Source organism: Ursus americanus, chromosome 1 (genome assembly GCF_024610735.1).
Source record: "Ursus americanus isolate L20-20 chromosome 1, mUrsAme1.1.p, whole genome shotgun sequence".
In the NCBI taxonomy this organism is placed as follows: Eukaryota; Metazoa; Chordata; class Mammalia; order Carnivora; family Ursidae; genus Ursus; species Ursus americanus.
The window spans coordinates 100,645,951-100,671,899 of NC_142127.1; the positions used below are offsets into that span (position 1 = coordinate 100,645,951).

Genomic DNA, 25,949 nt, shown 5'->3' on the forward strand with positions numbered 1-25,949 from the left:
CAGGTGGCTCCTGGTAGAGCACCTTTTCTTTCTGTCATCATTGCCTGAAGAAGGCTGGAGTTGCTCTGAGAGCATTTTGGTTTTGGCTGATTATATTTGGTTTCTATTTTTATTCTTTTGGATCACCATTCTCCCTATCCCTTCTTGCCTCCCTCCCTTCCTCCCAAACATGTACAATAACTATACAGAGACTGCTACAAACTTGTATATAGTTTTTGGATCAAATAGCATGAGGAGATGGGGAACCATTAAAAGTTGGGACTCCTGCTCTCCTTTGCTTTGTAAATTCAAAAGTGGGGGGTGGGGAAGAGGGATAGTTAAAATGTTTACAAAACTTTAAGCTCCCTCGGAACTTTTGCCAGTGTGGAGGAAAATAAAAAAGAACTTAAATAAAACATGGTGGTATTCTGTCTGAGCGCACCTCTTGTACTCACCTTTGTCAAGGCTAAGTCTTGCACTAAACCATTCTCTTGGCACCATGGAGACACTCCAGACACGTGAGCACCCGAGACATGGAGGCAGCCGTGGCTTTTCCTGCCAAGCTATGAAACACTGGCTGGTTCTGTATTTGGGAATGTAGAGGTCAAGATAAACACGGGTAAGTCTGACCAAATCCCTTTACTCCTTTCACTGTCCCTTTCTGCTGACTCGTGGATGGTCTCCTGCCCTCATACCACAGACACACCCTCTGAATGTGCCTTCCAGAGTCTGCCCACACCTTCAAAACTAGACTCCACTGTGTGCTTGTTCAGGGAAAATAAAAATAAATAAAAAATCAAAACACAAACATTTGGGGTGGGGTAGGTGGATTTGGGGTAGCAAAGTCATTTTTATCACAGAACATTCCATTTACTTAACCAAGAACCTTGCTTCTACTTGAGGAATTTCCCACTTAGTAGAAAGAAACCACTCTTCTCCAAGAATGTTCTTCTGTCTCAATCCTGCTCTTTTTCTGTTTCATCTGTTCACTGACTTCCAACCACCACGTTATATCCCTTTCTATAAACTTACTTGCAAATTATCTTAACTTTTTCTGATTTTTAAAGTAATTGTTTTGTACATGGTTTATTTTTACTTATTTTAATTTGAAGACTTAAAAAACATACCCACACAAGATTGCTTTATTTTGGAGACTTGCTCCTAGATGGTTGGTGTTCTGGTTACTGTTGCTGCCTAACAAATTACTCCAAACTTACTTAAAAGAACCCCTTCATTTTGTTGGTAATTTTATGAGTCATGATTTTGGGGAAGGGCTCAGCTGGGCAGTTCTCCTGTGAGGCCTCTCCTGATTGTGGTCAGATGTCAGCTGGGGCTTTAATCTTCGGAAGGTTCGATAAGGTTGGCTGGCCAAGATGGATCACTCATGTGACTGGCAGTTGATTCTGGCTGTTGGCTAGGAGCTCAGCTGGGTTCATGGCTGGAGGAACTATATATTCCCCCTCAGCATGATATTTTCAGAGCAGGTGGGCCGCTTAGGCGGCAGTTGGCTCCCTGCCAGAGGAGAACCAAGCAGAGGTTGCATCACCATCTCTGACCTAAACTCAGAAGTCACATAGTGTCACCTCTCTGATAGTTTCATTCTGTCGAAGTCCCCACACACCCACTAAGACTCAGGGCTGGGAACATGGGACACTCTCCATCCTTGATGCAAGAAATAAGGTCACAGGGCGCCTGGGTGGCTCAGTGGTTAAGCATCTGCCTTCAGCTCAGGGCATGATCCCGGCGTTCTGGGATCGAGCCCCACATCAGGCTCCTCCGCTGGAAGCCTGCTTCTTCCTCTCCCACTCCCCCTGCTTGCGTTCACTCTCTCGCTGGCTGTCTCTATCTCTGTCAAATGAATAAATAAAATCTTAAAAAAAAAAAAGAGGGTCACATTGTAGGAAGAGCATGTGGGGTGGGAGATGTTGCCACTTGGTAATTATCTGCGTAAGATGAGTTTATGCATATACATCAGGGAACTTTAACTCTCTTTTCACTGGCTTTAAGTTGAGGGATTATTTTTTAATTTCAGGACAGATAATAGTAGTTCTGGTTTTATCTTAAAGAGTTATTTTTCTCTTAGGCAGCCATTTTATAAATATGTAATAATGTGTCCTTTTATAAACTTTAAAAAAATTGATCAGATGAAGAATTTTAAATTTATTTTATACAAAATGCCCTCTGCATTATTAATAAAAATAAAAAGTCTGTGTATGACTGACAGAAATGCTACTGTGAAATGAGGCTGTTTCTCTCTTGTACTTCCAGTGTGGGAAGTAGCATTTCCTTACAAGAGCATCAGGCATGCACATTCCAAACAGAGTAAGTTATAACGAAGAGCACATTCCAGATGGAAGTTGGGCTTCTAGTTGACAGGTTTCATGGAGCAAAAAGAAATAGCCCAGCTCTGGAGATGGATTTAGCCCTGCTTGAGTGCAGGCAATTCCTGACGAGGAAGCTGCATGTCTTGCGGGGATGGTCGGGAGTCTGGGAATCTTGAAGCAGACAGATGTGTAATGTTTATTTTTGGGATGTCATCGGATGTCCTAGGAATGATGAACCTATACAGCTCTTGGTAGTGCCAGTTCCAGACCGGAAACCTTCGAGAGGAGAGTTTCCCTCCAGGGGTTAATTAGTGGGAATGTTTTGCAACTAAAACAGCATAGCTATGCTTCAGTGTATGGAAGGAACAGCACATGGATGCTGGGAAGCAAAGGAAGAGAAGTGGGCTCTCTCTCTCATTGTTGCTTTGTAGCCTAAAATCTATCAGTGCCCCCATTTCGTTGCTTCATCATGAGGATGAAACTCAGAATAGCTTCAATACTCAGTCCAGCTGGTTTTAAGAAGCAGAGCTATCGTTTATTTCTTTTCTTTTCTTTTTTAAATTTATTTGAGAGCACAAGCAGGGGGAGCGGCAGGCGGAGGGAGAAGTAGGCTCCCCGCTGAGCAAGGAGCCCGACTCAGGGCTCGAACCCAGGACCCTGAGATGATGACCTGAGCCGAAGGCAGACACTTAACTGACTGAGCCACCTAGGGGCCCTGCCATCGTTTGTTTCTTAAAGATTGTTTACTTGACCTGCAAGTGTAGGAATGGTAGATTAGTGTCCCTTGACCAAAAATTTATTTTTTCCTTTGAATTCTTCTTTTAGTGTGGGAAGTGGTCCTCAAAGTTGTCAGTGGGTCAGTATTAGGTTTGGTTACGTATAAGAGAAGACAAAAAGCAAAGTGACTTAAACAAGATGGTTTATTTCTCAAAATCCGGAGGCTGGCATGTTCCTGGGTTCTTTTTTTTTACCATCCTGATTATGGCTTCCATACTCGCAGTCATTCATGGTCCAAGGTGATTGCTAGAACACCAATCATCAAACCCTGTATTCCAGGCAGGAGGAAGGAGTGGGGTGGGGCAGAAGGAGCACTCCTCCTTGCTCACTCAGCCTAAAAGGGGCTCTTTTGGGAGCCCCACCCAACATCTTATGTCTTATTGGTCCAAATATAAATACGTAACTGTGGTTCATTGCAAGAAAGACTGGAAGTTTCGGGATTTTAGCTGATTGCTTACCACCCCGAATACCACTGGGGTGCTGTTTCTAAGAACTGGGGAGAATGGATATTGCATTGGTGGTCAGTCTCTAATACTAATTTTCTCTAGTCTTCTGTTTTGAAGTTGCAAAGGTTTGGGATAGTTTGTGCACATTGACCATGAGAAAGGAATCCTAGCAACTACCCCAGTTTGGCCTGTGGACTGAGGATCTCAAGTCTTCTACAATGTGGAGGCTCAGAACAGGTTCTGTTTCCATTCTTGTGCAGAGCTGGGAACCCAGAGCAATTTCCAAAGGCCCAGACATGCTGTGTCTGGCATCTCCCAGTTCTACACAGAGTCTGGGTTTTTTTTAAGGCACTCTGTGGAGTGAACCTGCAAGTCATTTTGTGAATGGAATTCCTGGAGTCAAGCTGTCAGATTTGAATGTTGGTCCTACCACCTACTTAGGGCAAGCGTTTGTTTCCCCATCTGCGAAATGGAAACTATCAAGTAGTTGTGATCAGTAACTTAAAATTCAAGTGCGTAGTACAGTGCCCAGAGCATAAATGCTTGATAAATACTATTTTAGGCCATTTTGCCAGGTTGAAGGGAGTGTGGGCTCATGTAGGTGCAGCACAGCATTATTAAATAGGGGTTAATTTCTCTTGGACATCTTAAAATTAGCACGAAGAAGTAGCCCTTAGGAAGGCAGTGTGGGTTCTGGGAGGCTATATGTTAGCTAGTGCCAGATCACCTTTGGAACTTTGAAGCAAAAATCAGTCTTTGGGCTCCATGCCCCAGAGTTTCTAATTTGGAGTGGGACCTAGCATTGGAAATTACTTTGAAGTCCTGAATGGGCAGTCTGAGAGGGGAACCATCGCCTACCTGATGCTCTGTGAGGCTTCATTCAGCTCTAACCTCTCGAGTATGTGCATGTGACCTGTGTGTGCCTCTGCACGTCATTGCACCGTACTGCTGACCCAGGGTGTTTTCAGATTTAGCGCTTGTGTTCGGGCATGGGTTCCTGATGATGCGTGATAATCATCCTTTCCAGTTTTACCGAAGCAAACTGAAGCTGAAATGCAAGTATGGTGAGCCTCATATAGGACACAGTCACTGACCTGATTTTCTGACTCTCTTTGGTAACATGAAGTTAAACCTTAAGGGGGTCAGGGTCCCATCATGAAATAGAAACCACCCTAAATATTCAGTCAAATGAAAAAAAAAAGTTGGTGTTGAAAAGGTTGGTAACAAAATGAGAAAAGGTAAGGTTACTGAAAAATGGTTCAGTAATTGTAGGGAAACCATTAATGCCATATCTAGTGACCCATCAGGCATCCTGTCCATTTCTGGGTGATCCTAATGTCTGTCCAGTTCATTTACTTACAGTCTCACCTGGATATTCCGTGTGTGTGTGTGTGTGTGTGTGTGTGTGTGTGTGTGTGTATGTATGAATATGAGGATGGAAAAATAGAAAAATTGGTTTATATCTACGTATATAAAAGAAGCAAGGAGAGGAGCCCCTCGCTGGCTCAGTTGGTGGAGCGTGCAACTCTTGATCTTGGGGTTGTGAGTTTGAACTCCACGTTGGGTGTAGAGATTACTTAAAATCTTAAAAAAGTAAATCCTCTTGAGAAGAGGATAATACCCCTAAAATAAGCGTGAATAAAATATACATAGCTGCTACAGTTCTGTAGCAGTTTCTGTACCAGGTCAAAAGGCTGTGGGTGATATTTGTACAACTTCTTTCTTACTACCCATTCCATGTTCTTTTGCCCCCCACCAGCCCCTCAGGTGGTGGGGTGACCAGAACCTTCATTCCTGAGGGGTCTGTGTCCTTAATAGTCCTGAGGTTATTGTAACTTTTGTCTTTAATTAGCTTTTCCCCCCCAAGTTTAGGGTTTTTTTTTTAATGAAAAATTTCAAGCATACATAGAAGTAGACTAGTGTCTTAGAAGTGTCTGGGAAGTCTCATGATCTAAGTACCAGCAGATTCTGTGTCTGGTGAGGGCCCTCTTCCTGGTTTGCAGACAGGCATCTTCTTGCTATGTCTTTGGGTGGCAGAGAGATCTCATGTCTGTTCTTTTTAATCCACCTTTTGATTTTATTTATAAAGAAGAATTTATTTTTTAAGATTTTTATTTTAATTCCTGTATAGTTAACATACAGCGTTATATTAGTTTCAGGTGTACAATATAGTGATTCAGCAAGTCTGTATATTACTCAGTGTTCAGAATAAGTGTACTTTTTTTTTTTTTAAGATTATTTATTTATTTATTTATTCAACAGAGATAGAGACAGCCAGCGAGAGAGGGAACACAAGCAGGGGGAGTGGGAGAGGAAGAAGCAGGCTCATAGCGGAGGAGCCTGATGTGGGGCTCGATCCCATAACTCTGGGATCACGCCCTGAGCCGAAGGCAGACGCTTAACCGCTGTGCCACCCAGGCGCCCCCAGAATAAGTGTACTCTTAATCCGCTTCACCTATTTCACCCATCCCCCACACCTACCTCCCCTCTGGTAACCATCAGTTTGTTCTCTCTAGTTAAGAGTCTGTTTCTTAGTTTGTCTCTCTTTTTCTCTCTCTTTTTCCTTTTTCTCATTTGTTTTTTTTTTCTTAAATTCTACATATGGTATCATGGTGTGAAATCATGGTATTTGTCTCTCTCTGACTTCACTTAGCATTATACTCTGTCCCCATCCACATTGTTGGAAATGGCAAGATTTCATTTTTTATGGCTGAATAATATTCCATTGTATGTATTTTTACCACATCTTTATCCATTCATGTATTGATCGACACTTGGGCTGCTTTCATAATTTGGCTGTTGTAAATAATGCTGCTGTAAAGAGATGTGCATGTGTACCTTTGAATTAGTGCTTTTATATTCTTTGGGTAAATACCCGGTAGTGCAATTACTGGATCACAGGGTAGTTCTAGTTTCAATTTTTGGAGGACCCTCCATACTGTTCTCCCCAGTGGCTGCACCAGTTTGCATCCCCACCAACAGTGCAAGAGGGTTCTTTTTTCTTTGCATCCTCACCAACACCTGTTGTTTCTTGTGTTGTCGATTCTAGCCTTTCTGGTGAGGTGCATGGTAACAGATAAGGATGCCTTTTTTTTTTTTTTTTTTTTAAGTTAGGCAAGCTCTACACCCAACACGGGGCTCGAACTCATAATCCCAAGATCAAGAGATATGCATGCTCTTCTGACTGAGCCAGCCAGGCACCCTGATAAGGATGCCTTTTCAAAAAAAGAACAGACTACATGCAATTATCACACTAACAGTGTTGATAATTAATATCTAAACCCAGTCCGTGTGATTTTCTCAGATTGTCTGAAAGGTGTCTTTTTACAAAAGTTCGAATCAAAGTCAAAATGAACTCATGAATTGCATTTGGTGCAATCTAGTTCCTCCTCAAAAACAAAGTTGAAAAAACTGGATAATTTATCCATGGAACATCCTGTCTGTTGGATTCAGCAAGGAGCATCTCTACAGTGTCAGTTTGTTCATCTCTCTCACATTTTCTGTAAATGAGGAGTCAGATCTAGAGGCTTGACTGCATTCGGGTTCTCCCTTGCCCTCCGGAAATACTGAACTGCTGGCATGGTGTGCATCCTGTTGTATCCCTCAGGCGTGTCAGCAGGTGGTATCGTCCGGCTGTCCCATTTTGACTCACCCATTATAACCATTCTGTTGACCATTCATGTAGCACTTTTAACATTCCTCAGTGGTCATTGTCTAGGTCCTATTATTCCATTGTCATTGAAAAATAGTGACTTTTGGGGGGAAGAGGGGACCTTATTTTGAATAATTTCAAGACTTAGAACTTGCAAGAACAGTAGAACTCCACCATGACTTTCACTCCCATCTGCTAACATCTTTCCACATCTGCTTTATCAGTTTTTCTGGATAATCAGGTTTTCTCAGTAATGACTCTCTGTAATTATTTTTTTATGAACCATTTAGAAGCAAGCTGCAGACGTTATATCATTTACCCCTAAACATTTCAGGGCCTGTTTCCTTGAAACTAGGACATTTTCTTACATAACCACAGTGTAATTATTAAAATTAGGAAATAAATTATATAATACTAATTAATATCCAGGTTTCATTCATATTTCACCAGTTGTTCTGCTAATATCTTTTATAAGGAGAAAACAGGTGCAGGATGCTATCCATGATCACTTTTTATATTTAGTTGTCATGTTCTTGAGTCTCCTCTGATGTGGAACAGTTCCTCCGTCTTTGTCTTTCATATCTTGACACTTAAGGGTCCAGGACAGTTGTTTTGTAGAATGCCCTCAATTTGGGGTTGTCTAGTGTTTTCTCAGGATTTGGTTGAGATTATGCGATTGGGTGGGAATAATACAGAAGTGATATTATGTCCTCGATGTATCATGTCATGATGATGTTTGTTTGAACCATTACTGGTGATGTTAATTTTAATTGCTTGATTAAGGTGGTGTCTGCCAAGTTTCTCCACTATAATTCTTTTTTTTTTTTCTTTACAGGAGTTACTTTGAGAATTTTAAGTATCCAATTCCTCATCAAACTTTTTTTTTTAAAGATTTTATTTATTTATTTGTTTATTTATTTATTTGAGAGAGAGAGAGAATGAGTAGGGAGTAGGAGCAGAGGGAGAGGGAGAGGTTAGAAGCAGTCTCCCGACTAAGCAGGAAGCCCAACGTGGGGCTTGATCCCAGGACCACGTGATCATGACCTAAGCTGAAGACAGATGCTGAACCGACTGAGCCACCCAGGTGCCCCTCCTCATCAGACTTTTATCTACTAGTTTTAGCAGCCATTGATTCTTGCTTGAACAATTAATACTTGCCAGACTTCCCTTTTGGGGGAATCTCAAGGCCTCACTCCTTTCCAATTAGTGCCATAGGTTTCACCTAAGAGAATTGGCGCAGCTGTGAATTCAAGAGTGTAGTTCTGCAGCTCACACAAATTTGGGGCCTGGTTTGCAGCCAGTTATGCCCTGTATGCACAAGAAATAAGATATTTTTTTAAAGACTGCCACAGAAGGGCTCTACTTTTCTGATCATGACTTGACTTTCAAATTTAAAGCCTGAACTTGTTGTTTTCTGTGAGCACCCAAATGCAGTAAAAAGTAGCCAGTTCATGTGACTATCCTGTTGATCGTCATCACGACTGTAAACATCAAGTGCATTATCTACTTGGTCTTTCAAGCCTTGTCTTCAATAGGCATTTCATGCAAAAACAACCAATAGTCTTAATCTATGGTATGCCATACGTTACCAGATCAGATTTTCCACTGGCAATGAGATCTTCCCTGCAATTCAAGCTCAAACATGGTGGTGAACCAAACTCAGAAACACATCTTTGAGGGCCTGTTACTTAGGACCATTCCTGGTGCAAAGCTCTGTATTGGTCAGCGTCTGACTTGGAAACAGAGTTCACTCCAGGTATTTAAGACAGAAGAGATATAATGCAGGGGTATATTTTGGGATGTCTAAAGGCCCGAAGGAGCTAAAAAGGGAAAGGGAGGTTGCTCATAAATTGACGACTGCACCTAGGCAACTGACATCAGCCAGGGCTAGAGAAAGATTCCTCAGAGGCCATAACACTGTTGACTAAGTCTCCTGGCAAGGACCCAGAACCTGCACTTCCAACTTGATGTGGCTGCCCCCGAAGCCACCACTACCTGACCCTGAGTCCCTGATGTTCTTACAGCCGTCAGGAAGGGTCACTTCTCCCCTCCCGCCTTGCATCTCACTAGAGTGCCTCCCATTGGCAGATGCTAACAGGCAGTCAGCTAGGAAGGAAGTTTCAAGTGCCGTGTGGGGATCTGACTATGTTGCTACATTACATTGCAGAGCACAGAAGTTGAGGATGGGAGAGTGGGAGCAAAAAACACAAATGAATAAACAAGTGAGAAGATGCTCCATGTTAACTGTATCCCAGAAATCCCAACTGATTGAATCCAAATATTGAGTTCCTGTTACATGCTGGGCACGGTGGTGCTAGGTTTTAGAAATGCATTGGCAAGTAAAACAGCCCCTGCCATCCTGGGATTTACAATCACAGGGTGGGGATAGACAACCTATGAACACTTCATCTAACAGCACCAATACCTGTATCTGACAAGGGATGTTTATCTTGGACACACACACCAAACACAAATAAATGCAAAAAGACCACTCTAATAAGTGGGCAAAGAAAATTGAGCAGACCATTCACAAAAGAGGATATGCCTTTGGTCACTAAATATGAAAAGGTGCTCAACTGTGTTAGTCGTGGAAATGCAACCTCAATGAGACACCTTTACATACCTATCAGGAGGACTAGAAAACAAAAGACTAGCAGTGTCTGGTGTGGGTGAGGATGTGGAGCAACTGGAACGCTCACACTGCTCATAAGAGTATAAACTGGAATGAATACTTGGGAAGACTGCTCGGCAGCATCTGCAGAAGCTAACGCTCTGCCTCCCCTCTGACCTCACCATTCTGGAATCATTAGATTTTTAACCAAGAGAAGCTAGTGGATATGTTCACCAACAGACCTGTTCAAGAATATTCACAGGAACCGGATTCATAGAAGTTCTAGAAATAACCCAAATAGACACAGATAAATGACAAAATGGGTAAAAGAATGGTTAAGTTGTGACACAGTCATATAAATTGAATACTCTTAAGCAATAAAAACCAATGAGCTGCTACACACAGCAATGTGGATGAATCTCATAGAATGTTGAACAACAACAAAAAAAGCCAGAAACAAGAGTTCATATCCTATGATTCCATTTATTTGAAGTTCAGGAGTAGACCAAACTCCTCCGTGGTAACAGAAGACAGAATCATGCTTTGGAGGTACTGACGGGGTGGGGGGGCGGGGGGCAGGAAGGATCTTGCTGGTGTGCTGGAAATGTTCCATATTGATTTGGGTGGTGTTTGTCCTGGTGTATACATGCATAAAAGTTCCTCAAGCTGTAAACATAAGATTTGTGCTTTTCACAGTATATATGTTATTCCTCAGAAAATTCACCCAAAAAAAAAAAAGTGAAAGAAATGAGAGCTTTATGTAAACATTAGTGCTAAGAAGAAATTAAGTGATGTGATGGGTAAATGGGAGGCTGACTGATCAGAGCTGAGACCTGAATGGTGATATGGAGATAGCCACGTAAATAGCTAAGGGACTGCTTTCTGGGAGATGGGACAGCAAGTGCAAAGGCCCTGCGATACGACCACGTTTGGCGTGTTAGAGGAACCTAGTCAAGACCACTCAACTGGAGCCCTGTGAGCAGGGCCAAGGCAAGCCTTTAAGATGGTTTTTCTAAGAACAGGGGGAAAGCACAAAGTGTGTGAGGTAAGGGGAGCTGGCAGTACTTTCTGAGAGATGAGACAAGAGTAAGGGAGAGAAGCTTTTGATGACTTTTAATTACGTGGCTAGGACATCTAGAAAGTCTGGGGCTAGGGTTCCACTGACTGAGCAGGATTGGGGAGGCACTGGAGTCAAAGTTGGTTTGGACACATTCAATTGGACGTATTTCTAGATACTCATGGAGCTGTTGGGGAGGCCATGAGTGGTAGGGTTGAAGTTCTGCACCAGACCCAGGCTGGACATGGATGCCAGGAGTACACAGGTGGTGTTTCAAGTCTCAGGCACCTGGGAGAACAGAGAACAAGAAGAAGAAACAGGGCATTTAATGACATGGGGTTTGCACTGAAACTGCTTTAAAAGTGCTTCTGTTATTATCAAGGTCTGTTGAGTGTTGTCTCCCTACCAGGCGTCAAGAGCCCAAAAGTGAGCAGACTCTGTGCAGTGCTGACTGGGCTTCAGTCTCTCGAACCAGGGCCATAGGCACTAAAATGCAAATCCCTGGGCCTACCCGTGACCCGCTGAAACAGTGCTGGAAGCATCTGTATTTTCCAAGTTCCCTGGGTGAGTCTTTTTGCACATTGAAGTTTGAGAATCTTATTTCCAGTGCCAGAGGAGTGTGTGTGTGTGTGTGTGTGTGTGTGTGTGTGAGAGAGAGACAGAGAGAGAGAGAGAGAGAGGGAGGGAGGGGGGGAGGGAAAGAGAGCGATTTCCTCTTTCTTTCCCTCTCTGAGGGTGGGGCTACTTTGGAGTTCAGGAAAGCAGTCCGTTCTGTAAACTCTGCTGTGTGTGTGTGTGAGCGCACGCGCGTGCTTATGTGTGGGGGGCGGGCACGGTGTCCCAGGAGGACAGAGTTTGCATTGATGAAAACCCTTCCCAGCCTTTGATACCTCTTTCCCGCCACTCTGAAGTTAACCAGCTCAGTCCTCGGTGCATCCAGCTCTCGAGCCACGCTCCCTCACAGGCCAGGATGGCATTCTGTCTAGCCCTGCGCATGGCCCTGCTGCTCCTCTCCGGGGTCCTGGCCCCTGCAGTGCTCACAGGTAAGGGTGCTCCCTTGACTCTGCTGCCACCAGCCGCCCAGGGCCAAGAAGCACCTTGGGCCAGATTCTCCATTGCCCACTGCACAGAAGCCCTTCACAGGAGACAGGGCAGCTGTTTGGGGTGATTCTGTGGAGGGCTTCTTTGAGATTGGCTGCCAGGAGCCGAGTTGATATCCTGGAAATTGCCAGCCATGGGGACAATGGCCCTCGAAGCAGGGAGGAGATGTAGGGAGAAGGGCCAGGGATGTTAGCTGCCTGGGGGACATGGGGATTATGCCAGCCTGCTAAAATCTGAAGGCTTCCAGATCTGAGAGTCAGGAGGAGGCACCAGGCACAGGGCAAGCAGCTGAGGGACCAGAGGCCCTGGGCTCCTAGGCAGAAAACCCCAGAACCCTGCTGTTTCACTTTTCAACCCTTCTCTGCTGCCTTTCTGAAACGTCCTTCCAGAGTGAGGACCCAGGTATTATTCCCAACCTGGGAAAAATTCCAGAAAGAGCACAGGGCCTGAGACTCCTTGGCAAAACCGTGATGAGGACACTGGACTTAGGCTCAGTACTGAGGTCGAAATGGCTGGGTCTGGGGTCCAGTGAGAAGGAAGGTTCCCAGTAAATTCAGGGTGGCAGGCTGCCTGGACCTCAGCCCCAGTCCTGGGCATGGCTCTAGGGCCCTCTGCTGGGAGGCGCTGGCCCAGGCCAGCTTCAAAGCCTGAGAGAGGAAAAGCACAGACAGGTCCTGGATGGTCTTTCTCCTGGGAAAAAAGCAGTCTCTGTTGGCCGTGAGGTGGCCAAAGGAGAGATACTTCAGGGCCCCTGTGTGTGTGTGTGTTGGGGGGGGAGGTGGGGGGTCCTGGGCCTGGAGAAAGGTGTGGGTGGAGAGACCCTGGAGACCTTCTCTGCAGCATGGGCTTTGGGGGAATGTCTGTGGATCCGTAGGGGTGGCAGCTGGATGCCAGCCACCGGAGCATGGCCCTGGGGAGAGTTGCTGGGGGTGTGAGGCCTGCTGGGACAGCCACACACTCAGGCACACACACCAGGAAGAAATGGGTGATGGTGAGTTGCCTGTGGGCGTGCAGGTCCCTCTAGATGCCCTAGGAAGAAGCCTGGCTTTGCTTCTGGCTCTGTCTCCCAACTGTTTCTCAGCTTCTCTGTACCTCTCCTCATCCGTATTGTGGCAATAACCAAGTCATAGCTCTGCCTCCCTTGCGGGGGACTGTAGGCCTACCAAATTCAGACACGAGCTTTCAGGGTGGGCCAGGCATCCTGGAGTGCTCAGCAAATGTTGGGGGGAACGTGAATAAATGTCCCAGCCCCTCCTCTGGGTGCAGGGTGGTCTTGGGGCAGAATCACCTCCTCGTATAGGCTGGGAAAGTGCCCAGCCTCCCTTTATGTGGGAGATGTGCCAGCTGGGCAAGACGGGGGGCTGGCGTGATGCCCCAGGAATTGGGGAAAGTGACCTGAGTGTTGGGTGGCATCTTCTGTGGACTAGATCTTGGGACTGTGGTACTTACAGATCCCCCACACCACACCCCACTCCACCCCTGCCTGGTGGTCAAAGTGGGTAGAGGTGAAGGTGCTGGCGCCTGCCTGCCCAGGTTCTGGGGCCGCCTGGGGAGCTCCTGTCCAGTTTCTTGTTCCCTGAGTAGCCAGCTCTTCCAGCCCAGGATGCTGGCCAGAGGCCCTGGATCAGACTGCATATACAGCCTGGGTGGGTGGGCTTTGTCCGCTGCCACAGGAATGTTTGGGGACGTGTTTGGCGTCTCTAGGACCTCACCTGGTTTCACCTCCCTCCACGTGTTCTACCAAGAACAGGCAGGCCAGCTCCACCCCGGAGTCGCTGGGGTTTTGGCTGGCTGTCGTTCTTCCTGCCGTTCTGGGAGGGAGGTTGTTTGGGAGGCTCTCAGCTACCCCACTCTGGGCTGGAAGCTCTGAGCAGGTGTGTACAAGGCCTAGCAGGCCCTCTGCCCTTTGCTCGGTGGGCTGGGGTCCTGTAGCAGGCAGGCAGGGAAGGAGTGGCCCCGTGGCTGAGGTCCAGGCCCGGCCTGCTGCCCTCCCTGTCGGTTGCCTGTGGCTGCAGCTACTGGGGTAGGGGGAGCAGGCCAGGTTGAGCAGGCGTGAGGCCAGGGCAGGGATAAAAAGGCCCTTCATGGCTGGCACAAAGACTGTCTGTGAGCACGGGTGCCTGGCCTCGGGGCCCTGCGGTCAGAGCGAGTGTTAAACAAACCTATTTACCGAAAGGCTGGGCGGCTGGAGGCGGTGGGGCTGGGGGAGAGCCCCCCATGCTGTGGGCAGTGTCACGAGGCCCCCCACTTCTCCTGGTTTCCTTGGTCAGAGTCGCAGGACATTGCTAACTCTGGTCCTTAGAGTTTAGGTCTATCACAGGTCCCCCTTGGTCCTACCCACCTCTCTGTCCTCACCTAACATCCTCCTTGGGGCTCACAGCTCACCTTCCATGCCCGTGGGCTCCGTCCTCCATGACTTTGCTTGTGCTGGTCCCTCTGCCTGGCTTTCTTTCCCTCATCTTCACTCCTCTTCAGACGGGCCCTCCTGCTAGCCAACTCCCTGACAACTGCTTCTGTTTAGGGCTCCCCAGGATAGATTTTGAGGGGAAGGTGGGTTTATTGCCTTTAAACTTTGTTTTCCCCTTTTATTACAGCAAATTGAGAAAATACAGAGACATGTAGATGAGGATAAGAAAATGCTTTGGCCTCTTCCTGGCACCTGTACCTCCTTTGCTGGAAGGCTGGTGGCTGAGTCCAGGCTGCAGTTCGGGCTGCATAAGCTGCCGGGAGCCAGCAGGCCTTTGGGCCCGGGCTGCTTGGGTGCAGATGAGCCACTGGGGGTCTCCCGTGATGGTCAGCTGTGGCACATGCAGAGTACCCAGATCCGGCCGCCCTGTGTCTGGCCGGAGAGGTCCTGGGGCTGAGGCCGCAGCTCATGACGGCAACGACAGCACACTTACTACTTGTTGTAAGCCGAGAGAGACATGGTCCAACTCCCATTTCACAGGTTGGGAAGTGAAGTTGGGGAGGGGGGAGTGAAGTCAGTCTGCTGGGGTCCCAGGGTGACAGTGTGACAGAGCCAGGCTTTGGACCCAGCCCTTTTTATTTGGAAGCCCACGGGTTCAGCCCCTCAAGCTTTAGAGGCTGGTTCAGTGCTGGAGGAGGGGTTGGAGGTGGGTGCACACAGCAGGGATGAGGTGGCCTGAGCCAGTGTGTCTGGCAGGGAAGATCCAGGCTTCTGTGGGGAGCAGCAGAGTAAGGCTGGGTCATTGGGGGTAGGAGGGGAGAAGACCTGGGTGTGCCCCCCCAGCTGCCCTGCTCAGAGGGTGGCCCACTCTCCCCCAGAGATGGCTCCTGGGCTCTGGCAAAGGGCAGAGGTAGATGCTTACCTGGAGCTAGCAGGCTCATTCCCCAAATGCTGCCACAATGCTGGGCCTGATACCCAGTAGCCCTGTGGTGGCCTCCCTGCCATGGGTGTATGGGGAGCGAGTAGGGGCCAGGGGTTTGTCCATTTCCTGGGAAGACAGGCAGTCTGTGAACCTTAGACCTCAGGGCCTAGGAGTGGATATACTCAGGCTTTTTCTCTGGCCCAGCCCCTGGGAGCCTGAGGCAAGCATGTCTGGGTCCTGGCACTTACCACAGCAGCTACGAGGCTTGCAGACCCCTGCCTTCCCAGGCAGTGACAACAGAGGCCTGCCCCCTCACGGGATGGTCTTCACAGTTGGTGGGGGGCCAGTGTGGCTCCCAGACACCAGCATTTTGGTTCAGCCTCAGGCCCTGCGAGCGGGAAGCTTCCCCCACACTGTGTGCCAGGGACCTTTCGCCCCGGGAGGCCTCCTTGCCGTGGCTGTTGGCCTGGCTATGCCAGCTTGGGTAACCCTTGGGGAATAGGACAGTGGTCCCTGCCTGCAAGCTGAGCCTCAGAACTGATCCAGCCCAGGCCTGGGAGAGGCTGCAGGGGCAGGGCCTGGGGAGTCCTACAGTTTGATTGGGAAGAGATTTTAAGTTTACATCGAAGTTGCAAAAATAATCCAGGAAACTCCAGCAGACTCTTAGATCACCTTTCGTGTCTCTATCTACCCACTTGACCTATCTGAATGTTGACCACTTGACAGTAAGTTGTAGACATCATGCCTTTTGGCCCTTAAATGCTTCTAAGAGCAAGGATATTTACATAAGCAGTCAGCTATCCAAATGAGGACATGGACTTCAATATAGTGCTGTTACCTAAGCTACGCAGTCATACTTCCCCAGTAAACCCTGTAGTGCGCCCCCCATCCAGGAATACATGCTGCGTTCAACCTCTTCGGTCTCTGATCTGGAACGGTTCCTCAGCCTTTCTTTGTCTTTCTTGACCTGGATGTTTTTGAAAGCACAGTTATTTTAAGACTGACCCTGAATTTGGGTTTGGCTGATGTTTCCTCGTGATTGGCCCCAGGTGGGCACTATTAGCAGGAAAGACCCAGAAATCCCTTTGTGTCTTCCCAGAACAGCCCCTCTCTGGAAGCCGGTGAGTCCGAAAGCAGCTTGGCTCTGGCTTGTCTGTGCCAGAGGGTGCTCTTAGGGGTGAAGCCTGTGGAGGCAAAGGTGCCTCAGGGCCCTGCAGGCAGGCTGGCTGGGGCTGCAGGAACGACACAACTCCCCTGGTGGTTTCTGGGGCGTGCATCCTGCTACTTCATCGTCTGGGGGATTCAGAGTCCCAGCAACGCTCCTCCCAGTGGCCCCCCCTAAGCCTTGGTTTTCTCAGCTCTGAGGCAGGGATACAACAGTTCCTAGCCACCAAGCAGCTGGAGTCAGGAGATGCTGTGTCGTGATGCCTGCTAAGCCCATTCTAGGGACTGCATGGGGGCCGAGCATCCCTGGATCACAACTGAGATTAGGCACTAGGGAGCCCTGACCCTGCTACAGCTGATGGTCAGGGCTGGGCTGGGGAGGCTGGCCTCCTGGTCTTGAACTTTAACGAGGTGGCTGGGGCCTCCTGTCTGCGAAGGGTGGATGGGTCCGGGGTTGGGGTAGTGCTGTGAGGCTCCTCAGACCTGGATCCTTGGTGGAGAGGGGAGTGAAATTGGCATGGGCTGGCATGGTGGAGGTGGAGATATGGGGTGGGGTTATCACACAGGCCTCTCAGTCTCAGCCTATCCCGTTCCCTGAGGCCCCTGGGTACGCCAAACCTTGTTAACTCCCAACCCATGAGCAGAGAAAGGCCTCTGCATAAAATGCTGCACAGAGACTGATATGCTGATTGAGCCCCAGCTTGCATGGGGGCCGGGGGGGGTCATCATCCCTTTCTTGGGGCTTCCCTTACACTGACCACAGACACTCCTGCCCATCCCTCTGGCCCTGTTCTGTCTGGAAGCAGCAATATGCTGGCGTCACAGTTTCTTAGGATATAGAGTCCCCTTGGGATTTAAGCCTCAGAACATGGGGTATGTGTGGGTGCTGGACCCCAAGTCCTGTGGACTGTGTGGCTCTGCCCAGGTTAGGCCAAGGGAGGGGAAGCAAAGGAGGAGTTTGCCTCTCTTCCCCACCTCCTGCAGCAGTAGCCCCCTCATGGGGCTCTGGGTAGGCAGGAACCCCGGTTCTTGAAGGGGGAGTGCCTCACCTTCCTGGCCTCTTCTCCAGGGTGAAGGCTGACCTGCCTGCCTGGCAGGCATCTCTCACAAGTGTCAGTCATCTCACCCAGGCCTTCAGAGCCCAGCAGTTCAGAGGAAGGACCGCAGGCTGTGCTGGGAGAGGTGAAGTGCCCTGCTCCTGCCATCCTGAAGCTCTGCTGCCAGCTCAGGGTCCTCACAGCTGTTTTCTAGGAGAACCTGTTGGTCCCCCTCCCTCCTCCTCCCCCCATCAGTCTGTCTTCACTGGGCTCAGAAGCAGCCTGGCCACAATAGGGGTCCTGGAGCCCCTGTAAAACGGGAGGACTGGTGCAGTGCTGACCCCAGAGTCCCGCACACAGCGCCCCCTCCGCAGTCGGTTAACAGCGGGGGCCACGTCCCTGCTGGCCCTGCCGCCTGCGCCCCAGCGCCTGTCCTTGGCCTTGCAGCCGAGGGCCCACAGGAGCCTGTGCCCACCCTGTGGAACGAGCCCGCCGAGCTGCCGTCGGGAGAGGGCCCCGTGGAGAGCACCAGCCCCGCCCGGGAGCCCGCGGCCACCGGGCCCCCGACCCCCACCGCCGAGCCGAGCCCCGAGGACAGCACGGCGCGGGAGCGTCTGGACCAGGGAGGCGGTACGCGCGGGCGGGTCGGCCGGGCGGGGGGCGGGGGGGGGCAGGTCGCGGGGCTGACCGGCCCTCCGTCCTCCGCAGGCTCGCTGGGGCCCGGCGCCATCGCAGCCATCGTCATCGCCGCCCTGCTGGCCACCTGCGTGGTGCTGGCGCTGGTGGTCGTCGCGCTGAGAAAGTTTTCCGCCTCCTGAAGCGAATAAAGGGGCCGCGCCCCCACCGCGGTGCGACTCGGCTGCAACCCCGGTGGCGCCCCCGTGTCTCCAGTGTGTCCGCGCGTGCGTGTGTGGGCGAGCGGGGCGGGCGACAACTCGCAACACGTGCGTGCGGGGGCGCCAGCGGGAGCCGCGAGCGTGCGCGGGGTCCCCGCACGGCTGTCCACTCCCCTGGCTTCCACCGTCCCGTCCCCGCGCCTGTCCCCGAAGTGCCCAGGGCCCGCCCCTTGCGCTCCAGCGCAGACTGACGCGCGGCCGCGAGTGCAGGAGAGGCGGGCAGAGCCGTGGGGACTCCCTCCAAACCAGAGCCTACGTTATTTGGGGCAGGGGGCGGGGCGGCCAGCCAAGCCCCATCTGCCTGCTGGGAGCGCCAGACCCGTCCCTCCAGCGCCCCCGGGATCCCCCACACCTCAGGGAGCCCTAGGAGCAACCCTACCGCAATCCCAAGCAGCCTCCCTCCAACTGCCCATTTGGCCCTGGCTCTCCTTTCTTGGTCACGTCCTTTGTTTTGCACACTTCCCGGGAAGCCTAGCTTTTATGATTGAAAGAGAGATTTAAAATAGTGGCTGAGCTGCTCAGGGCATGGCAGGGAAGAAGGCTGTCCTTTCGGAGTGGAAAAGAAGACTGGAGGCCTGGAGGAGGGACTGTCTGCACACTCCGCGATGGTTTGATACCTTGGGCCTAGGTGTGGGTGCTGGTGTAGGGAAACTGTTCCTCCTCCTCTTCTTTCACTGTTTCTAGCAACTCTTTTGGGCTCCATAGTTCCGTGAACTCCTGACCACTCCTGCTCCAGCTAAGACCAGTTTTCTCCTCCTGGATACTCCGGATGAGCACTTGCCCAAAACACAAGAGGGTTAGAAGTTTCCACTTAGGAAGGACTGTTCTAAAACTGACCAGTTCTCACGAAGCTCTTTAAATTACTTCATTCCACATAACCTCTGGTAACCAACGCCCTAGTTAGAACAGATGATCCAAATCAGCATGTTTACCAGGTTCAAAAAGATAAATTGGACAAGGGCCAGTACCAATGGTAACCCCTCTCCTTTGTCCCAGGAAACCCCCTTCCCCCACCAAGAGCAGCATAGGGCTCAGGAATGGCCCCTGCCCCCCTGCCCCCACTGCTGGGGGACTTAAGTGTGGGTACTCCCCCAGGGGGTGTATCATAGAGGCCCCATGAGCATCAGCCCCTCACTGTTGAACCAGAGCATTGCACATGTATGCACCTTCCAGAAATTCATCCAATTCTCACAGGGTCTCACGTCTCAAGAATGCCAGGAGCCATGTTGTGGCCTGTGGGAAGATGCTACAAAGTCCCACTTGATCCAAATAATGGGCTTCTAACGAAAGGCCTGTTCTAGCATGGAGAAAAGAGGGTCCTGGCAGAAAGACTGTGGTCCCAGGAGTGTAGGGCTGGGCAGGGTCAGATTCCAGGCCCTCTACACTCCAGGACAAGGGTTGGTGTGGGGTATCTGTTAGGGTTACCTGGGCTGGACAAGGAGCTGTAGCCTTTGGGTAACTTGCTAGCACCAAACGTGGGAAGAAGTGCCCAAGGTAGGAAGTGACTGGTCAGGAAGGAAACCCCAGCCCCATGCCCGGTGTTAGATCTCCTGTGGGATTACCATGCGGCTAATACCTGGATCGCACTGGGGTGTTCCAAACCTGTGTTCTTACTTCCACTGCAGCAGAAGGGGTGTCCCCAACTCCCTCAAAGAGCATCTTCCATTTCTGGAATCCCTCCACAAGTCGAGGCCCAGGTCTTCCACCCTGAGGTCCTAACCGTTGCTGCTTTTTCCTGTCCTGGAAGTCACCTCAGCCTCCTCCTTCAGGACATGCTACTCCACTGGCCTTGAAAGGAGTTCCTCTTTCCCTGCCCAGAACCAAACACCTCATTCCTGTGTGCAGCAGAGCAATAAAGAACAGAACTTCACCTCCATTATTTTATACATGATGCTTCTTTTAATGCAGCCAAAAATGATATTTGCTTTTCTCGGAACCAAAACCGATACAGGATGCAGTGACCAATTCATTCCTCACAACACCTGGGCTCCTGAAGGGGCCAGAAGACACAAGTTATATCCAGCTTGTCAGGGAGCCAGAGGTGGCATAGGCCCTCGGCCAAGCTCTGGTAGGCCTGCCAAGAAGCAGGGCCTGGCCGTGCAGCCAGAGGCTGGCAGAGGCTTGGGGAGGGGGAGGACAGAGGCATTTGGTCTCTCGGTCGTTTGAATCAGAGACCAAGGGCTGCTCATCAAGCTCAGGCAAGGGCGGTCCGTCTGCACGCCTGGTGAGTTCTAATGGCTTCCAGGGTAGAGAAGGACATGTGCAGGGGGTCATGACAATCCTTCCAGCCTGCCCTCGGCCAGGGACAGCCCAGGGCTGGGGCCTCTTGCACTGCCTGGGAAGGCCCCTGGAGCATGCCAGTCCACTTCCACCCCCTCTGAGACAAGAGGGAGAGGTGGTAGAATACTGTTTAAAATACACTTTCTCGTTTCTAAACGCAGCAGAGGAAAGACGTAGGCACCCTTTCTCCAGTTTGCAAGCGAGGGGCCAAGACACATGAGCACTCAGCACGCGGCAGGGAGAAGGGTGGGGGTGACTCCTGCACGAGGCGCCTGCCTTCCCCCAGAGCCCCTCCGCCGTCCGTTGGGGCTGGCCTGCCTGGCTGCTCTGGCCCGCCCGCGTCCTCCCGCCAGGCTGGTGACCTGGGCCGGGGGTCATTGCCGATTCCGGCTGCCCAGCTTCCTGCGATCCTTATTCTGGCTGCGCTGAGGGTCATCCATTTTGTGGACTCGGAAACATTCCTTGAGGTTCTGGGACCGGATCTTGGGATTCAAGATCTCCTCAGTCATGGAGCTGGGGAACCAGCCTCTCTCCTGGTCGTGCAGACGCTCGCCAAAGATCCACCCTGTGTAGGGACAGGTTGGGAGGGTCAGGCTGTGGGGGTGAGGCTGAGGGCTGAGCCTCCATCCCAGCCAGGGCTCTCATCTGTGCGGGGAGGAGAGGTGAGGGAGGTGCAGGAGCCCAGCCGGCCTTTCCAGAGGGCACCTGCTCGGCGAACCACTGCTGGCCACGCTCAGATTGGGTTTTCTCCCACAAGCTGTGGAAGCACTGCCCTGACACCCTCCTGGGGAACGTGGTCCTGGGGTGCCACGGTGTGTCCCAAATATATTGACTGGAACCCATTCCTGAGCCCTCAGCAACTGTCTGCTGCTCAGCATGAAGCCAGGAGACCGCAAGGCAGCCCCCAAAAGGGAGAGGTAACCAAGCTGACCACTTGGTGTCTGGAATACCGCCATCACCCTCTTGTTGGGCAGCCTGTCTCGGAGCCTCAGCCTCGTGATGTCTGCTTCTGCACATGGGGCTCGGACACCCCCACCTGATCCCTCAGACTGGTGCAGAGTGCGGGGGTGGGGAAGGGGTGGCGCGGGTGGGAGGTGCACCCAGTCCCGGGCCTCACCGTCTTCAGTCTTTTCCAGGATGTTCAGGATGTCGGCCAGCTCCAGCGTCAGCTCGTCCGGCTGCTGGGCCACGTACGGGTGCACGCACTGGACCTGGGGGCAGTCTGAAGGGAGGAGAGAGGGAGGCGGCACGTCCTCGTCACCGTGTCACCCGTCCTGCTCCGTACCCGGCAAAGCCTGGACACCCCCCAGGTTAGCCGGGCAGGCACGCCTGTCTGACAGAGCAGTGCGAATTCCCACAGCCACTGGAAAGGGTCTGTTTGAGGGAGAGGAGGGTTTGGCTCCAGAGAAAACATGGTTTAAACCACCAGGGGCTCTGAAGAGAAACAATCTATGGGTAAAGGGATGAATGGGCTGGGCGGGGGGCTTATTTTGGACTTCAGAAGGAACTTCTCGGACCTGCGATGTGGTGCCAGGAGCTGTTCTGGGAGGGCCGGGACTCAGCGCAGTCAGGGCTAGCAGCTTCTCTGGGAGGCAGGTGGGCCCGCACCCTTTTATATTTTAAAGGTTTTCAGACAGCTGGCTACCCCAAAAGAACACTGATGTTTGCCTTCTGGGCCCAAATTCCTCCTGGTTTCCTTGTGGGACCTGTTACTTAGGACCCAGTGACTTATTTCATTATTAACCAGCCACATGTTTGTGAAGCTCAGTGACACTGATTTCTCCACCCGGATTGGTCTTCGGGCCCTTCTGGCGGGGGAAGCCACGCTGGCCTCTGGAACGGCCGGCTCCTAGGCACTGCCCCATCAGGAGTGCAGAGAGCACCTGCCCCGCACCTGCCCGCCCTGCCCTGCAGGCGGCCGCTTCCTCCCTGAGGACACTTACCCAGCAGCCGGGAAGTGAAGGAAACAAACTTGGTTCTCCGGTTGGGGGCCAGTGAGGTCATCCAACGCTTCATCTCACTCCTGGAACATGGAGGAGGACACTGCCAAAACCACAGAGCAACCCCCTTTCCCTCCAGGCGTGGTGCCAGGCATCCCACAAGGCCACAGCAGGACAGCTGTGTGTGGGGGGGGCAGAATCCAGGGGCGAGGCATGGGGAGCCCTACAGAATCTCCCTGACATGCGTGAAAGTCAGCTGGTGAGGGAGAGCCGTCCGAGACACCCCAAACACCCCTGAAGCCTCAGGCTCTCAGATATGGAGCCAGGGAGGTTGTCGTTGTCCCCATCGGGGTGGTGGGAACTGGACTGAGATGGGGGTGTGACCTGTGAGCTCTGTCCAGTGGGGACAAATGCTGGGCACCACACGGGGCTCACAGAACCTCTCTCCACACTGACCCTGGCTGTCCCAGAGCCCGGGGGCTGCAGGGCAGGGGGCCTGACTGCTCAGAGGGGTGATACGATGGCCCTGGGACCACCCCGTGGTGTGGCGCACTGGTCAGCGTGGCCCCAAGGGTTCTACATCTCATGAGGAAAGAGAGGCCCCTTCCCCGAGGGGACACACACAGACACAAAGCCCCCAACTGATGGCAGCCCCTGGTGGCCGGTGGACCACCAGGCGTGTGCCGAGCCCCGAGCCTTGCTCCACCTGGGAAGGGGACTCAGAGGCGCCTCGGGCGTCAGGGGCAGGGCTGGCGGCGTGGGGCACTCACTGAGAAGACGCTTTCAGCATGTAGGTGGCCTCCCGGTCGTCCGCGTTCTCCAGCAGCCGCAGGATGAACACGTTGGCCAGCGTCTGGCCCTGGTCCTCCAGCTCCTCCACGCGGAGGAGGCCCCGTGGGGCCGAGTCAAACACTTGGTACTTGTCTCTGGGGACCCAGGGTGGCAGGGTGGGTGTGTTGGTCCCAAGGAGGCCCCTGAGTCCCAGGGAACCCCACACCCCCAGTCCTGCTGGCCCTACTGTTCTGGTCACTCCTCACCTCATTCTGGAAGCGCCCCACCTGAACACCGGTCCCCCTCACCCCCAGACTGCCACCTCCCACGGTGACCGAGGGGGTAGCACTGACCGAGGGGTAGCACGGTGACCGAGGGGGTAGCCCGAGCTCCGCCTGCCCTGCCCACAGCCCCGGGGCCGGCCAAGCCCCCTCCTCCAGGGTGGGGGCCAGCTGCTCACCCAGGGATCTGGCGGCAGATCACCAGCAGGTCGTTGAAGAGGAAGAGGTAAATTTCCCGGAAGAGTTTCTTGGTCCGCAGCGTTCGGGATGTCTTGGGGCCCGACATCTGCTGGAGCTCACCCTGCTTCAGCAGCCAGCGGGAGTGGGAGATGATGGGCACCGACTGGGCGGGTGGGGGGATGCCGTCAGAAAGGCCGTGCCCCTCCAGGCCTCCCCTCACGACTCCCCCCACCCCACCTGCGTCACTGGAGTGCTAACCTGAGGAGCAGCAGGGGGTGCGGCCCTGGGGGTGCAGTGGAAGGACGGAGTAGTCCTGGGCAAATGCAGGAAGGGCGGGGTGTGTGTGTGCGTGTGTGTGTGTGCGCGCGCACACACACTCCCAGGTACACGTGCATGTGTGTGGCTGTGTGTGCCTATTTGTGCCTGGGTGCAGCTGTTGCATTTGTCTGTTGTGCATGTGCTTGTGTCTAAGTGTGTCTACGTGGACCCGAGTCTCTACATGGGTGTGTGTGTGTGTGTATGTGTGGGCACCTGCAGAATCAGAGGAGGAGCCAAGTTCACAGCGGAGAGGAGAGAACTGGGTGCCGTGGGACAAGCCGGCCAGGTCTGCAGGCACCCGCTGCGTGGCTCGGGGGAGGCTCCTGGCACCCAGTGGTCGAGCCAGCAGGGGGAGACATGAGGGGAGCCCAGAAGGCCATGTCTGCATCCTCAGCTGGGGCTCAGTTCCTAAACACAGCAGGACCTCAGGGACCCTCAGTGGGCATGGTGTCCTCATGTGCCCATGTCACCAGAAACCAGGCCCCAGGGGCCTTTCGGGCTCACGGATGCCTGAAGCTTGACATAAAATCAGGGGAGGTCGGTAACTGCTGTCAGATTTTCAGTCCCCCCTCACGACCCCCATGTGAGAATCCCTGGAATGGTCCCTGTCACATGCTTCATGTCAACGAACTGCTCAAGGTCACACAACCAAGAAATGAGAGCAGGCAGCTCCAGGGTCTTGCACCCCGTAAGCACAGGCCAATGTGATGGCATGGTCAGGGGGGCAGGCAGGGGCAGCTAGGGGTGTCAAGAGAGACGTCAATGAAGGTGCCACTGCACTGAGACGCGAGGGTGGCCAATCACTGAACTCAACCAGGGACAGATGCCCCCGGCCCGCCCAGCTGGGCTGGGGACACACGGACGGGCACAGGCTCACCTTGATCTTAAACTCCATCTTCTTCTGAATGCTGATCATCTGCTCCGTGCGGCTCATTTTCCTGACGCCCTCGTTGCACGCTTTTACCACCTGGCATAAGAAGGGGGACACATGAGGCCAGGGGCAGCCAGCTGTTCCCGGCCACTTCCTCTGTCCACGCAGGCCCCAGAGCGTGGCAGACAGCGCCTGCAGCTGAGACCAGCTGGCCCGCTCCTCGTTACGGCTCTCTGCTCTGGCCGAACTCATTAAAAACTGCAATAATTTTACATGCACTAAAATGCAGAGCAGAGCCTGCTTGGAAACCACAGTCCCTTTTTGCGAAGGTTGCAGTTGTATGTGCAGGTGTGCCAGGGCGGGCACCTGCATGCCAGCAGCGAGGTGTGGGGTGACAGGCCATCTTTACCCTCTTCCTTTCACTTGTGGGCACCTGCTCAATTTTTTTTTTGTATTGAACATCAATTACTTTAATAAATTAAAAAAATCCACCATTATTTTATTTGTTTATGGATTTTATTTTTTAAGTAATCTCTACACACAAGGGGCTCGAACCCACAACCCCGAGATCAAGAATCGCATGTTCTACCGACTGTGCCAGCCGGGCGCCCCTAAAAATCCACCTTTGTTAAGAAAAAGGTGAATTACGAGAAGCACAAGCATAGCTTTCGTTAGACAGGAAGGAAAGAGAGGTGACAGCAGAGTACTTAAGAAACAGAGAGGCTGGCCCCCGGCACACAGGACTCACCCTCTGGGGCCCAGTGGGGGCGGGGATGAACCCTCCGCCTGATCAGGTGCATGGGTCCTAGGGGAGGGCAGAGGGCCCTGAAAGATGCTGCCTGGCTCCCGGGGCACTCACCCTCCCCGACCAGCTGCCAAGTGGCCAACCGGTAAGGGACAGGAGGAGGCGCCGGCCAGGGAGACAACAGTGAGAA

At 52.0% G+C, this 25,949-nt stretch overlaps 2 protein-coding genes across 4 annotated transcripts in view; one reads left to right on the forward strand and one right to left on the reverse strand.

The window, feature by feature from the left end:
• Positions 1-522: 522 nt before the first annotated feature.
• Positions 523-20,240, forward strand: SNORC (secondary ossification center associated regulator of chondrocyte maturation). Its single transcript, XM_045794108.2, has 4 exons — positions 523-11,410; positions 11,758-11,889; positions 17,925-18,107; positions 18,186-20,240. Exons 1-4 carry the CDS (start codon positions 11,338-11,340, stop codon positions 18,293-18,295), a joined length of 498 nt encoding a protein of 165 aa, XP_045650064.2. The 5' UTR covers positions 523-11,337; the 3' UTR covers positions 18,296-20,240.
• Positions 20,241-20,249: 9 nt separating this feature from the next.
• The window catches only part of NGEF (neuronal guanine nucleotide exchange factor), a 103,022-nt gene continuing 97,322 nt past the window's right edge, over positions 20,250-25,949 (reverse strand). For all 3 annotated transcript variants that reach the window (XM_045794105.2, XM_045794104.2, XM_045794106.2), the window contains 6 exons: positions 25,021-25,110; positions 23,825-23,988; positions 23,364-23,519; positions 22,597-22,676; positions 21,771-21,875; positions 20,250-21,218 (listed from right to left, as the gene is read on the reverse strand). In XM_045794105.2, coding sequence (XP_045650061.2) covers positions 21,028-21,218; positions 21,771-21,875; positions 22,597-22,676; positions 23,364-23,519; positions 23,825-23,988; positions 25,021-25,110 — 786 coding nt within the window. In that variant the 3' untranslated portion in view covers positions 20,250-21,027. The remainder of the gene's footprint in view (positions 21,219-21,770; positions 21,876-22,596; positions 22,677-23,363; positions 23,520-23,824; positions 23,989-25,020; positions 25,111-25,949) is intronic.